This window comes from Dermacentor andersoni, chromosome 1 (assembly GCF_023375885.2).
Source record: "Dermacentor andersoni chromosome 1, qqDerAnde1_hic_scaffold, whole genome shotgun sequence".
NCBI lineage: Eukaryota > Metazoa > Arthropoda > Arachnida > Ixodida > Ixodidae > Dermacentor > Dermacentor andersoni.
The window spans coordinates 175326019-175339426 of NC_092814.1; the positions used below are offsets into that span (position 1 = coordinate 175326019).

The window sequence follows — 13408 nt, forward strand, 5'->3', positions numbered from 1 at the left end:
GGTGTGATGATTAATTTTGTTGTGTGGCAACCAAACTGATTGGATTTCACTAGTCTTTGGTGTCTTTCCTCTGAAGCTGCAGAGTTACTCATTTCATGCAGGTTTCTTCAGAGACCGATTGAGGGACGGATAACTCTAGAAATGACAGAATTATTGTAGCATCATTACTTAAGATTGAGCCATTAAGTGTTCAGTTGAGTAACAGCAAGGCTACATGGGGTTAACTCTGCAGTAGAATGTTCATACAAGCTGCTACTTCATCCAGTTTACAACCCCTCTCTGCAAAAAAAAGGGGGAGAAAAAAAAAAGAAAAAGAAAAGTTGTACTGGTACAACAAAAAAATGAAAGTGATGCTCACTTTGTGTTTACCTGCTACTTGTAATTGGTAAGCTTTTTATGGTCTTTTGGGGATGCCTGACTTGGTCACTCATTGGCAACTTTGGAAGGCCTAAAATCTTGCATTCTTGCATATGTATGCACTGACTGATGAGGCATGGACATAAATAAAATTCAATGTTTGCATGATTTTGAGAAATCATTCTAGTGCCACCTGCACCGGTAGCTAACAAAGGTGTCTTCTAATTTTAATTACCAATGCATGCCATTAGGTCTGAATTGTAAGCAACAAAATGGTTGTATAGACATGTGTGGTGGGAAGGAACTAAGGGCTCAATTTTTTTGTTAGTTAAAGCAATATGAAGCAAATAGACATTCTGGCTTCATCGTCTGTTCAAAATGTGTTTGGTGTCAAAAATGAGAAAATCATAGTTTTGCTGCCATACATGGTGACACCCATTGACCAAAATTAAAGTAGTCTGTACTCAGACCATAGATCTCATTTCCCTTTAATCATCACCAGTGCCTGGCATGCCATTTCGTGCTTTTATGCTTACTCAGGCTCTAACAGAAACTGGTTTACATGTCAACATGTTCAATGTACACTACAAAACCCATTTATCTGACAGTATGTACGCACTGTGCTTTTCTTCTATCATTTGAATTAGCGAGCATAATTTACTCATGAAAAGAAAGATATGCTGGCCTGGCAAAATATGAGAGCGAGTCAGAAAATCTTTGCCCCTACTTTTTTATTAGCCAAAATCAGATACATACAGGTAATTACAAAAGCGTGGCAGTTTGGGCGAGTTGGTATGTCATGACTTTTTAAGGCTTGTAGCGCAGCTCAGAATGAGCAAAAAGGAAGGTGGAAGGGGTAATGAAAAGGAACAGAGAACAAATGGAGCGCTAACTTCCAACTGATGGTTTATTTCGTAACACGGAAGGCTACATATACACTCAGCGAACCATGTGACATGAAGAGACAACATGAAACCAAGCAACAAACCCGAATGTGACCATGTGAAAAAACATAGACAGCCTGTGGCGGCAGTCCGAGATACGCCAATTCCTTGCTAGATGACGATAATGAAGGTGAGCTTACACATACATGGCCAAGACCTATGATAGCTTTTGCTTCGATGATTTCTCTTGTAAGCTGATTATGACTCCGACCTAGAATGACACATTCTTCTAAAACAGGTTCGCAACCACACATTTCGCAGTGCTGTGCAAGAAACCCCCCAGCTGTAATACAATTCTTAGCATTGTAACCATGTTCGCGCAGCCTATCGTTCAGACATCAGCCAGTTTGACTGACGTAACGTTTTCCGGGGTAGTTGGAGAAGTATGGGAGAGGCCTTTGCCCTGCAGTGGGCATAACCAGGCTGCTGCTGCTGATGATGATGAACGTTTTCCGCACTTGAGTGGAAAACAATAAACAACACAATGTGTGCAATTAACGAACTTCATTTTATGATTCTTATCACAGCTAGGATTAGCCTCCTTATTCGGATTAATAAGCTTGCAAATCCTCATAAACTTGTTTGAGGCAGAAAAAAAACACACGAATATTCGCTCGCTTAGCGATTTTCTTAAGATTATGTGAGACGGTGTGGATATAAGGAATAATGCTTGTCCTACTCCAAGTAGTTGTAGGATTATCTTCGTGCTGGTTGTCTTTTCTAAACTCTCTTAGAATCCGTTCTGCTACTGACACTTGTAAGGGCACGGGATAACCAGCCTGCGAAAGCTGTTCGCACTGAGAGGCAAAGCTACACGAAATGGTATGGTGGAACTATTTTTTCAAAGCATTATTTAGGCAAAGGTTAGCAATGCCTCTCTTGACCAACTTAGAATGAGCAGAATGAAATGGAAGAAGTGGTTTGTTAGCACGAGGTTCATAGTGAAAATTCCTATAGTAATGACATTACCAATATTCAAAAAAATGAAAAAATGTAAGTACCAACACGTGTGAATATCGGAACAAGCTGAGTGCTGATCCAAAAACCGGATCGTGTGATTATGTGGGAGCTCGTGGGTAACGTCAAGGGGCGCAAGGCATTCTTTGACTTTGGCACCACCATGGCAACCTCAGTCTCAAGGTCAGTCGGAGAACATTGAATACAAAACAAAAAAAATCAAAATATTTTAAAAACGTTAGTCTGATTAAGGTTCACTGACATGGCGACATCTAGGCGAGCTAAATATAAATAGCTGAGGAGCGGGGTAATGCAAGAACTGATGCACGCTCCATTGTTCTGCAAATAGATGGTATCATCCCATGTAATGAATGTTGATGACAAATAAAAGCTCAAAAGTTCTAAAATCTGGTTACTGTACAGCCCAGCATTATTCTGAAAACGGGTGACACCAAATTCATCAATCGTCCGTGAAATAGCTGACAGCACGTCATTGTTAGGAATAGAATAGTATAGGTCCTTCACATCGACGGAGAAGACTTGGAAGCCTCGATCGGAGTTCTCCTTCAAAAAAGTCAATCACTTCATCGGAGTTGCGTATTAAAGAACAGGCTATTCACGGGTAGAACGGCTAGCTTGGCTTGCAGAAACAGCGCGACAGTCTTCTGCCACGTGTACTTTTCTGAAACAATAACCCTCAACAGTACGTCAAGGTTGTACGTTTTCGCACTAAAAACACCTCTAGGTGGTCTCGTTTGGTGCTGGCAATGTTTTTCAACATTCATGTTCATTTCAACCCATGTTCATTACATGGGTTGATACCATCTATTTGCAGAAAAACGGAGCGTGCATCAGTTCTTCCATTGCTCCGCTCCTCAGTGATTTATTTTTAGCTTGCCTAGATGTCGCCATCTCAGTGAACCTTAATCAGACTAACATATTTAAAATATTTTGATTTTTTTGTTTTGTATTCAATGTTCTCCGGCTGACCTTGAGACTGAGTTTGCCATGGTGGTGTCAATAGTCGAAGAATGCCTTGCGCCCCTTGACGTTACCCACGAGCTCCCACAGAGTCGCACGATCCGGTTTTTGGACCTGCGCTTAGCTTGTTCCGATATTCACACTTGTTGGTATTAGGAACCTCGTGCTAACAAACCACTTCTTCCGTTTCATTCTGCTCATTCTAAGGTGGTCAAGAGAGGCATTGCTAACCTTTGCTTAAATAATGCTTTGAAAAAATCGTGCCACCATACCGTTTCGTGTAGCTTTGCCTCTCAGTGCGAACAGTTTTCGCAGGCTGGTTATCCTGTGTCCTTACAAGTGTCAATAGCAGAACGGATTCTAAGAGAGTTTAGAAAAGACAACCAGCACAAAGATAATCCTACAACTACTCGGGGTAAGACAAGCATTATTCCTTATATCCACGCCTTCTCACATTAATCTTAAGATCGCTAAGCGAGCGAATATTCGTGTGGTTTTTTTTCTGCCCTTAACAAGCTTATGATGATTTGCAAGCTTACTAATCCACATAAGGAGGCTCATCCTAGCTGTGATAAGAATCATAAAAAGAAATTTGTTAATTGCGCACATTTTGTTGTTTATTGTTTTCCACTCAAGTGCGGAAAACGTTACGTCGGTCAAACTGGCCGATGTCTGAATGATAGGCTGTGCGAACATGGTTACAATGCTAAGAATTGTATTACAGCTCGGGCATTTCTTGCGCAGCACTGCAAAACGTGTGGTTGCGAACCTGTTTTAGAAGAATGCGTCATTCTAGGTCGTAGTCATAATCAGCTTACAAGAGAAATCATCGAAGCAAAAGCTATCATAAGTCTTGGCCATGCATGTGTAAGCTCGCCTTCACTATCGTCATCTAGCAAGGAATTGGTGTATCTCGGACTGCCGCCACAGGCTGTCTATGTTTTTTCACATGGTTACATTCGGGTTTGTTGCTTGGTATTGTGTTGTCTCTTCATGTCATATGGTTTGCTGAGTGTATAAGTAGCCTTCCGTGCCACGAAATAAACTATCAGTTGAAAGTTAGCGCTACATCTGTTCTCTGTTCTTTTTCATTACCTTTTCACCTTCCTGTTTGCTTGTTCTGAGCTGCGCTACAAGCCTTAAAAAGGTAATTACAAATACACAGACTGTTCTACGTGCCTTACACTGTTTTTCCACATAGTCCCCAAACTGGTTCAGACATTTGTCTGATTGCAGCACTAAACTTGAGACGCACCTGTGGTAGAATTCATCTGGCTAACTGTGGAACTACCGTCAGACTGCTCTCTTGGCTTCATCGTTGCACGTGAATCGCGGTCTTGCCAGGAACTTCTTCAGGGGACCAAAAATGTGGAAATTACTAGGGGCGAGGTCTGGATTGTATGGTGGATTGTCCAGACTCTCCCAGTGAAATGACCGGAGCTTGTCAGCGGTTCTGATTGCCACATGTGGCCTCGCATTGTCATAGAGGATAACTGTGTTGTTCACATCGAGAACCTCTCGATGTTTTCGCCTGATGGCAGCCAGCAGACGTGACAGTGTGGAACGATAAATGTCGGCATTGATGGTTGCACCTTGTGGCATGAAATCCAGCAGGAGTGGTTCTCGGCAATCCCAGAAAACCATTAACATCACTTTATGAAGAGATGGCACTGAATGTAATTTTTTTGTCATAGGCGAATCCGGATGTTTCCACACCATGCTCTGCTGCTTCGATTCTGGCGTGAAATGCAGTATACATGTTTCATCACCACTAACAATGCAGTCCAGCAAACTTTCACTCTTCTCAGCATACTGTTGCAGATGATTCAGGGAAGCAGTCATTTGATTCCCTTTAATCATGCCATCCAACTGCTTAGGCACCCACCGACATGAAACCTTCCGGTACCCTAAGGACCCACAAACGATATTGTAAACACTCCCATACGAAATGCCAAGCTCCTGGGAAATGTCCTTGAGTGGCACACGCCGATCTGCATTCACCATTGCATCCACACGGGAAATGTTGTCGTCAGTCAGCGACGCAAGCGGCTTCCCCGAACGCTCATTGTCATGCAAGCCTTCATGGCCTTTTGCGAACTCGCAACACCACCACCTCGCAATTCTCAGTGAGACACCTTTTTGCATACGTGGGCTGCATCTCCCTGTGGATTTCGATGGGAGTTCATCCCTTGCTCCATAAAAAATGAATCGCACTTCATTGCTTGTATGCCGTGGATGTGTGACGCACAACTGCCATCTTTAACAACTGACAGCAGCGCCGTGCTGCAGAGCTAAGGCTGGTCCAGTCCATGAAAGATAAGATCCGTCGCTGAGAATGGATATGTTGACTTTGCATTTACAGCTGTAAATCGGCTTAAAAACAATAGGGGCAAAGACTTTCCGATTTGCGCTCATACATAGATTTATATAGTAGGATCTCATTCATACATCTTGAAAAAAAAATAAAAAATTCGAGAAAAACACACTAACCGGGAAAGCGTACAATCCAAAGTAGATAAAAAAAAGTTGACAGACTCAACTATTGTCGACATCAACGTAATGCAAAGCGTCATGCGGATCGTTGCGGCCCTAGACAGACGCCAACGTGAATCGAGCCGGTGGTGGTGCTTCGGTGGCCTGAGACGTGTTTTATTGTTTTCCTATTGCATTGTGTTTTAAGAGGATGACAGGAAACCAAAACGAAATTGAGCTGGTGGGCGACGCCAGATGCCCCCGAAGCGAAACTTGATACCCACATTGCATCGCATGCAGCAGGAAACTATGGCATGTTTTGATTATCGCCTACTAAAAGCATGCAGTATGCTACCAACGGCACTACACACCACGCTCTGTAAAACAAATAGATGAAGATGTTTAGCCCAATAGGTTTATCAGTGATACGTAGCTGTGAATGCGGCGTGCTACAACCCCAGGCAAAGATTTGCTGATACCGGAATAAGAAAGTGTGCGCACCATCGTTTTAATGTGAGACTGGCGGCTATATACTGTTCTCGATCATGCACGTCTCGCGCCTTTTCTTGTTCAAATTGGATCTAGCAGCCAGAAAATGTATACGATCGCAGTCTGCAGCATGGAACAGTGGCGAGTTTCGGTTATTGTCTATTAAAAATGTGTGCTACGCTTCCGATGGTATCACGCGCTGTGAAACAGATAGGCGAAGATGCTTATCGCAATAGGATTGGCAGTGATAGCTGTGAATGCCACGTGCGACGACCCCATAGAAGATTTGCTGGTACCGAAACGAGAAACTGAGTGCGAGCCGCAGTGGGTAGCTATATACTGTTCTCGATCGCATGTGCCTAGTGCATTTTCTTGTTTACATGGGATCTAGCAGCCGGAAAATGTATCATACGATAGTAGTTTGGTGACGTACTGAATGTTGGTGCCAAGAAATTGTGTTTTCTGGAAACATATGAACTGGTAAAAAATGAGTGTAACTTTATTGGGTCATTTTTTGTGTTCTCGATTGCGAATGTTGGCGCTGGGAAAACATACCTAATGGGAACGAATCAACGAGGTTCTACTGCATTTGAAGCTTGTTAGCAGAGCATTAAGCTAGACTGATGAAGAGTGAAGTATAAATGTTGAAAGGTTGATACGCAAAGAAACATAACTTGTACCATTTGCTCAAACAGTCATGTACTAATATGTTGTCTTGTGATATGAGAGAAAGCTGCTAACTTGTGTTAACAGTGGTGCTAATGCCAGCAGTGTGCTGGTTGTAGTCAAATATAGAGCTCAAGGCATTTAAAAACTGTGGGAACACATTATGCTGTAAGAGCATTACAAGAGGACATGGTAACTTGCCTTAACATAGTGGCTTGTGTTTGACAGCAGTGTTACACCTCTTGTGCACTAAATTTATGCAGATATTTATTGTTTCATTCTTCAAGCTGGTACAAATGTCAGATGAAAAGGAAAAACTTGAAAAGAAGTTGCAGGAATTGCTAAGTCAACATGCACAGCCCACTTCTCAAGGTAGGATGCACTTTTAGCAAAATCCTTGCAGTATTGTGATCTTCAACCTGCAGGAGATGGTTTGGCCTTTTGTCAAGTTCGAGAATAGCGCTTGTTTAAAGGGGTCTTAGGCCACTCAAAGCACAAAAAGTTTGTTATACTATTGGTTACAGTCACTATTTAGAGGACATTCCTCTGAAAAGATACCAAATTCTCCCTGTATTTGTGCCCTTACTAAATATGGTTGCCTATGAAGGTGGTCGTAAGGATGCCCAACGAATGTGAGCCATGGTGGGTGTTATATTAATTTATTTTCTTCCTTTTGTTATTTGCTAAGCCATCTCCTCTGTTCAGAATAGGTTCTGGCAACCTTGTCTCATTTGAAACATTTCTTACGAGAAATAAACAATGGAATCCTTGTATGAAAGTAATGAAGCTTTTAAGCTGGGCCTGTTGGCTCATCATCAAGCAGAAGCTATGTAGAACAAGGACAGTGGAAGGTACAGACTGTGTGAGCAGTGATCTAGGTAGCTTATAATGAGGGTGTGCAGTTGAATGCATTCTGACTCATGGAAGATGACGAAGTGATCTAATGCATAGATTAAGTTGGGCCATAAAAGCCTTTCTTTTGCAACCTCATCTAGACATTCTGGCATTTTATTCATTCCTTTTTTAGCTTTCTTATGCTACAGGTCTTTGGTTCCTTGCGACAAAATGCTCAGTTATTGTGTTCATGTTGTGTGCATTATTCTGTGTTCTCATTTTTGCCAAGACAATACGGACTAAGCAAGATCAAGGGGCATTTTAACAGCTTCTGCTGTAGTAATTGTTATTTTGATATATCGCATTCTGCTAGCATTTCTTCAAATGCCAAAGTAAAACTCAGTACTGATTGAAATATGCGCTTCATTCTTCATTAAGTAAAGAGTTACCAGAAACTTCTGTGTGATACAGGCTCGTGATTATAAAGAAACATACTATGTCTACCTATTGAGGGGTTTATGGTACAATGTATTGTGTAACATGTTTGACAGTGTGGAATATTGTCAACTATTGGTTGACTTTGAGTGTAAGATATATAATGGCAACCCTAAATTGGACTCCTGAAAACCCCCCCAAAAAATAATAATAATAAATTGAAACCTGAGTTATAAAAAATATATTCACCCTATTGAAGTAGCAGCCCCTCTTGCTATTTGAAATAAATTGCTTGCCCTCGCACACTTTTACTTGCACCCACAGCATACAACGTGCAGCCGATATGTTATTGCACTTGGACTTTATACAGAACATCACAGCAATGGGCAAAATTGGCCTGGAGTGTCCACTAATTGCTATTGCAATAAAATTAATCTGTCATATAGGCAGAAGGCCTGAATATCTAGTACATGAGTAACAGGTATTTGAGGACCATGGCAAACTCTATGGAAAAGCATGTAAAGGAAGCCTTATAGAAATTGTGGACATGTGGTGCTGTAATAACGGTAATCTTGGGGGACATTAGTAATTCCTAGTTAGATAAATGCCATTGGTCAGACAAAAAAAATTTTTGCCGAATGTAGATGTAAAGAATGCAATACCAAACCGCAGAGTAGCATTGATCCAACATGAAAACATAAGAGAAAATAAAAATAAGCTGCTAGAAGAAATTTTATTTATTCGATTACCTCAAAGGCACCTAGTCAAGGGTTATTACATGATGTGTGTACATTGACATCTAATGCATATAATTCATGCCTAATGCATACACACATTCTAAACTAATTCATACATTCACAAATAAATACAATTGATACTATTCTTCAAAGTGGCAGAATGGGAGTGTAGCACAAGGTGGGGAGGCAAGTCGTTCCAGTCCTTTGCTGTCTGTATAAAGAAGGATCGGAGATAGGCAGAAGTATGAGTGCACTCCCCATAAACAGCTTTGGAATGGCTTGTACGACTGGAACTGCGATGAGCTGGTGTGATGACAGAAAGGCCAAGCTTTGAGTAAAAAAAATTTGTGGGATAGGCAAAGCCAACAGGTTTTGCCCCTAGATTCTAAGCTGTCAAGGTTAGCACATGATTTAAGTTGCGTTGCACTATTCTGAAAGAAAAATCGGAGTAAATAAATCTAGCTGCGTGGTTCTGAATAGAGTCAAGAGCTTTAGACAGGTTAGAAAGATATTGCGCAGGCACATTTCAGTTTGGGACGCACCAATGTTAGATAGGCTAGTGTTTTGACAGAGGGTGAGGAAAGACGCATGTTATGACAGAGATGGCGTAGAACGTAATTCGCTTCGTTAGTAATACGAATGTGGGGCGTCCAGCTCAGATTACCTGTTAAAGTTAGGCCAAGGTACTTGCATGAGGATGCGGTAGAGTTTAATGATGTGCCAACAGCATATTGTCACGTCACATAGTTCTGTCTGGGGTGCAGGAAGATTAGTACTGTTTTACTTACCATTAAGAACATCAGCCACTTTCTACGCCATTCCTTGACTTGGTCCAGCCCACAAAGAAGAATATTAGTTTCATTATTGCAAGTAGTAAGGTGATAAATCGCACAGCCGTCAGCAAATAAATGAATTGTAGAGGAAATGTGAGAAGGAAGGTCGTTAGTATAAATAAGAAATAGTAAAGTGCCTAGTATGGTACACTGGATGTGACCGGGGATAGACGAGAAGAGAATGAATTAGCATAAATGAACTGCATGCAATTATTTAGGAAGCTGTGTATCCAGTGGTCAACCTGCTGATCAAGATTTAAACAGGGAAGTTTGAGGAAAAGCCGCTGGTGTGGAACTTTGTCAAATGCTTTTTCAAAATCAAGAAACAATGCGTCCACGGGCAGGTTAACATCCAGACATGAACTGATATTAGTGAAAAGAGAACTGCATTTCACACGATAGTTCTTTTTGAAAGCCATGTTGGTTAGGGTGAAAAATCCTGGCGGATGTTAAAAATTTTACAATGTGGCAATAAATTACATGTTCCATTAGTCCAGAGCAAACGGATGTAAGCGATACTGGATGGTAAGCGTGGCCTGAGGATGGCCAACCCATCTTCGGCACTGGAATTACTTTGCCAACTTTCCAGTTGTGTAGCACTTCCCTGGACAACAATGATTGCTGAAAAATGGGGGTTAAGATGACACTGGTGACACTGTTCGTAATTTTTAAGACTTTTTAATTAATTTGGTCTGTACCTGTGGATGACGTTAGTTTAAGAGAGCCAGTTAACTTGACAATGCTGTTGGATACAAAAGTTCACAGGGGCATGAGTGGATGGTCACAAAATGGAAAGTTAGGGAGTTTGCCGTAGGGTTCCTTGGTAAAGACTGAAGAAAATGTTGCATTCAGAGCTTCTGCAGCATCGCAGTCTGCAATCAGAGTGTTTGAGTCATGTACTAAAGATAAACTTCGATTAGGGTTGGGATTTAGTACTTTTCAAAATTGTTTGGAATTATTTTTGAGCATAGCAGATAATGCAGAAAAAATACTTCTTTATTTTGAAAAGTGACCGGGTCGTTTCAACGGAGTGATTTGTAAGGTTGGAGGTAAAGGCAGTGGAAAAATAAGTTCACAGTTCATGCTTTGGTAATCTGCCTTGTAAAGGGTGATAAGCTTCTTGACTTTTGCCGTGCGAGGAAATGAACATCGGGAAGGCCCATGGTTGACACAGTGATCACTTATGCTGGGCAGGTGGACGAGTGGAGATGCATTGTTGGGACTTTTTACCTAAGTTCACTTTCTCTCGTTGTAGAGAGTACAGGCTGAATCAAGTTAAATGTAAGACAGGTGTTGACAAAATCGTTTTCGATGCTGTCATTTGAAATAATTGATGCTATGTCGTGCCAAGTTATCACGGGAAAATTGAAATCGCCCAGTAAAAGGACAAGAACGTTATGATAGGTTAAAGTAACGAACGACAGGGCAGTATGAAAATCCTGGATGAAGGGCACATCATAATTTGGGAGGCAATAACAGACGTCAATAATTACATGGGGGCAGGAAACCTTTGAATAAATGGGCAGAATTCCTAGAGAAGAGACTATGTTGATATGGCTGCAACAAAGGCTACAGTGAGCCAGTATGAGAACACCACCTCCTTGCCTACCATCGCAATCATTTCAAAATATATTGAAGTTGGTAGAAATGGACTGGATCTTGTTGTCAGATACAGATGGGGCAGCCAACTTTCGGTGAGAATAATAAGATTAGCTTTGGTGGTATGCACGAGAGGCTAGTGCATCACGTTTGGACAGTAAACTTCCGATGTTCGTGTAAAGAAAAACAAGTGAAGTGGCGCAGGGATTAGTGGGAGACCACGATTGCTCGTAAGAACGAGGAACAACTTGGCTTGTGACATGGTTGTAAACGTAAGTGTTGTTTTCTATAAGTAGCCTGTTATGTCGAAGCTTGAACGGGTTGCGTTGAGATTTTGTGTGTTCCACAAGGCGCTTATGTGCAAGTCTAGAAGCGGGTGAAAAATCTTCAGCAACGCTGCACGCTGTGCCTCTTAGTTTGCTAGAGCAGGAAAGAATGTGCTCTTTGTTCTTAAAATGGGCAAATTTAACGAGAACTGGTCTGGTCTTGTATGGCTGAAAGGAGCCAAGATGGTGCACACATTCTATATCCATTGGCTGAATGGGTATATCGAGACTCTCGGCACGAAGATTGATGATTAGTTTCTCTAACTTAGTCCATATTTCCCAATTTCAATCTTTAAGGCCAGAAAAGACAAGGTTAGATCTGCGAGTCCTATCTTCAGAAACATCCATTATAATTTTTAATGCTTTCACCTGCATAGCATTTTGCTCTGTAACATGCTGGATGCTGTTTAGCTGAGTTCTTACTTAAGGGATTGCGGTACACTCTGTTTCTGTTTTAGAAAGCCGATTCTTGATTTCTTCAGTTTTTGTCACTTTGAGATAACTTTGTGCACGTCACTTTTATTTAATTCAGAAGCGACACTTGCCCAGATTGAATTTCCTCCAGCGTAGACACGATCTTCCATGAAACCTGAGTGACAGACGAAGGGGTGTTGGGACCAGGATTTAGTTAAATATTGCCAGAAAGCATCAGCAGATTCAGCAATATGTAAGAACAGTCATAACACATTGCTCGAATGCACAGTGGGCTTGGCAGCACAATCAAAGCAGTGTAATGTGTATGCAGTGGGTGTAATGAATATTGCCAATTTACCTGAATGCCAAAAAGATGACACACGTGAGCAAAAGACATTTCTTTCATGCTGCCAAACCTATTGAGCTGTGCGCGGATGGCACAGAGCTTGTATCGTGCCCTTGTGATGCGTGTGTCGACGTGGTTTCTCGAAGCCAAGAGGCCAGGCAACACTGGCAAGAGCAGGGCCAAGCAGGATTGTGTAGATGCTTTCATGTTCCTTGTCAGTCGGCATAAAAGCTGTTTTGAGTGTTTTTGAGAGCTCACAGGAAATGTCCAAGACGGTGGCTGACCATCTGCTGGGCTCAGGCAGGTTCCTACTGGCAGGAGAGCCTAGTAGGTCGCAGAAATTTAGAGAAATGGGAAGACATTAAAGAGACTGAAGAATAAGGCTCAAGTAATTCTTCAAGAAAATACGAAGTCTGTAAGCAATCAATGGGTGGCATAAATTCAAAGGAATTATGATCAGGCCCCAAGAAAGTTTGGAATAACCTAAAGGCTTTGTATAAGACTTCAGACATAACACATGGTCCTTTAGAGGATGGCCAGAGTAACCTTCTAGAAAATGAAGTAATGACTTTTTTCACTAATGGAGTTTATTTGTGAAAAGTTACAAGAAAGCTTTAGAGATTTCAGAAACCAGGTAACCTGAATTTGAATATTGTCATTTGTTTGGGTACACTGTGCGTGCAGCTAGGGCTGAAGGCGAGCTCCAGATCTAGCCATACACAGTTTTGTGGTACTCCCCAACCTGTAGCGCGTGGAATTGTAGCTGCGTCAGGTTCGAACGAATATGGCAACCAGCGGTGTCAACTCTAACGTTTATTGCTACAAGCAATAAAGGACACTGGCAGAGGGATATCCATTATGTAATGAGTAATAAATAGGCATGCCTCATTGCCTGGGATAGGCAAACGAGGTCACTCACGGGTTGCAGAAGGTATATCAATCTGGCAGGTTAGAGGTCTGGCGCCAGAGAGAGAGGCTCTCCTGTGGTAGCGCGCTTTTATAGCTTTTTACCTTTTGC

At 41.8% G+C, this 13408-nt stretch overlaps 1 protein-coding gene across 3 annotated transcripts in view; it reads left to right on the forward strand.

Annotated features, from left to right (window-relative positions):
* The window catches only part of LOC126547181 (golgin subfamily A member 2-like), a 166010-nt gene that overhangs the window by 50283 nt on the left and 102319 nt on the right, over positions 1-13408 (forward strand). For all 3 annotated transcript variants that reach the window (XM_055062799.1, XM_050195060.3, XM_050195062.3), the window contains one exon: positions 7154-7238. In XM_055062799.1, the coding sequence (XP_054918774.1) occupies positions 7154-7238 (85 nt within the window). The remainder of the gene's footprint in view (positions 1-7153; positions 7239-13408) is intronic.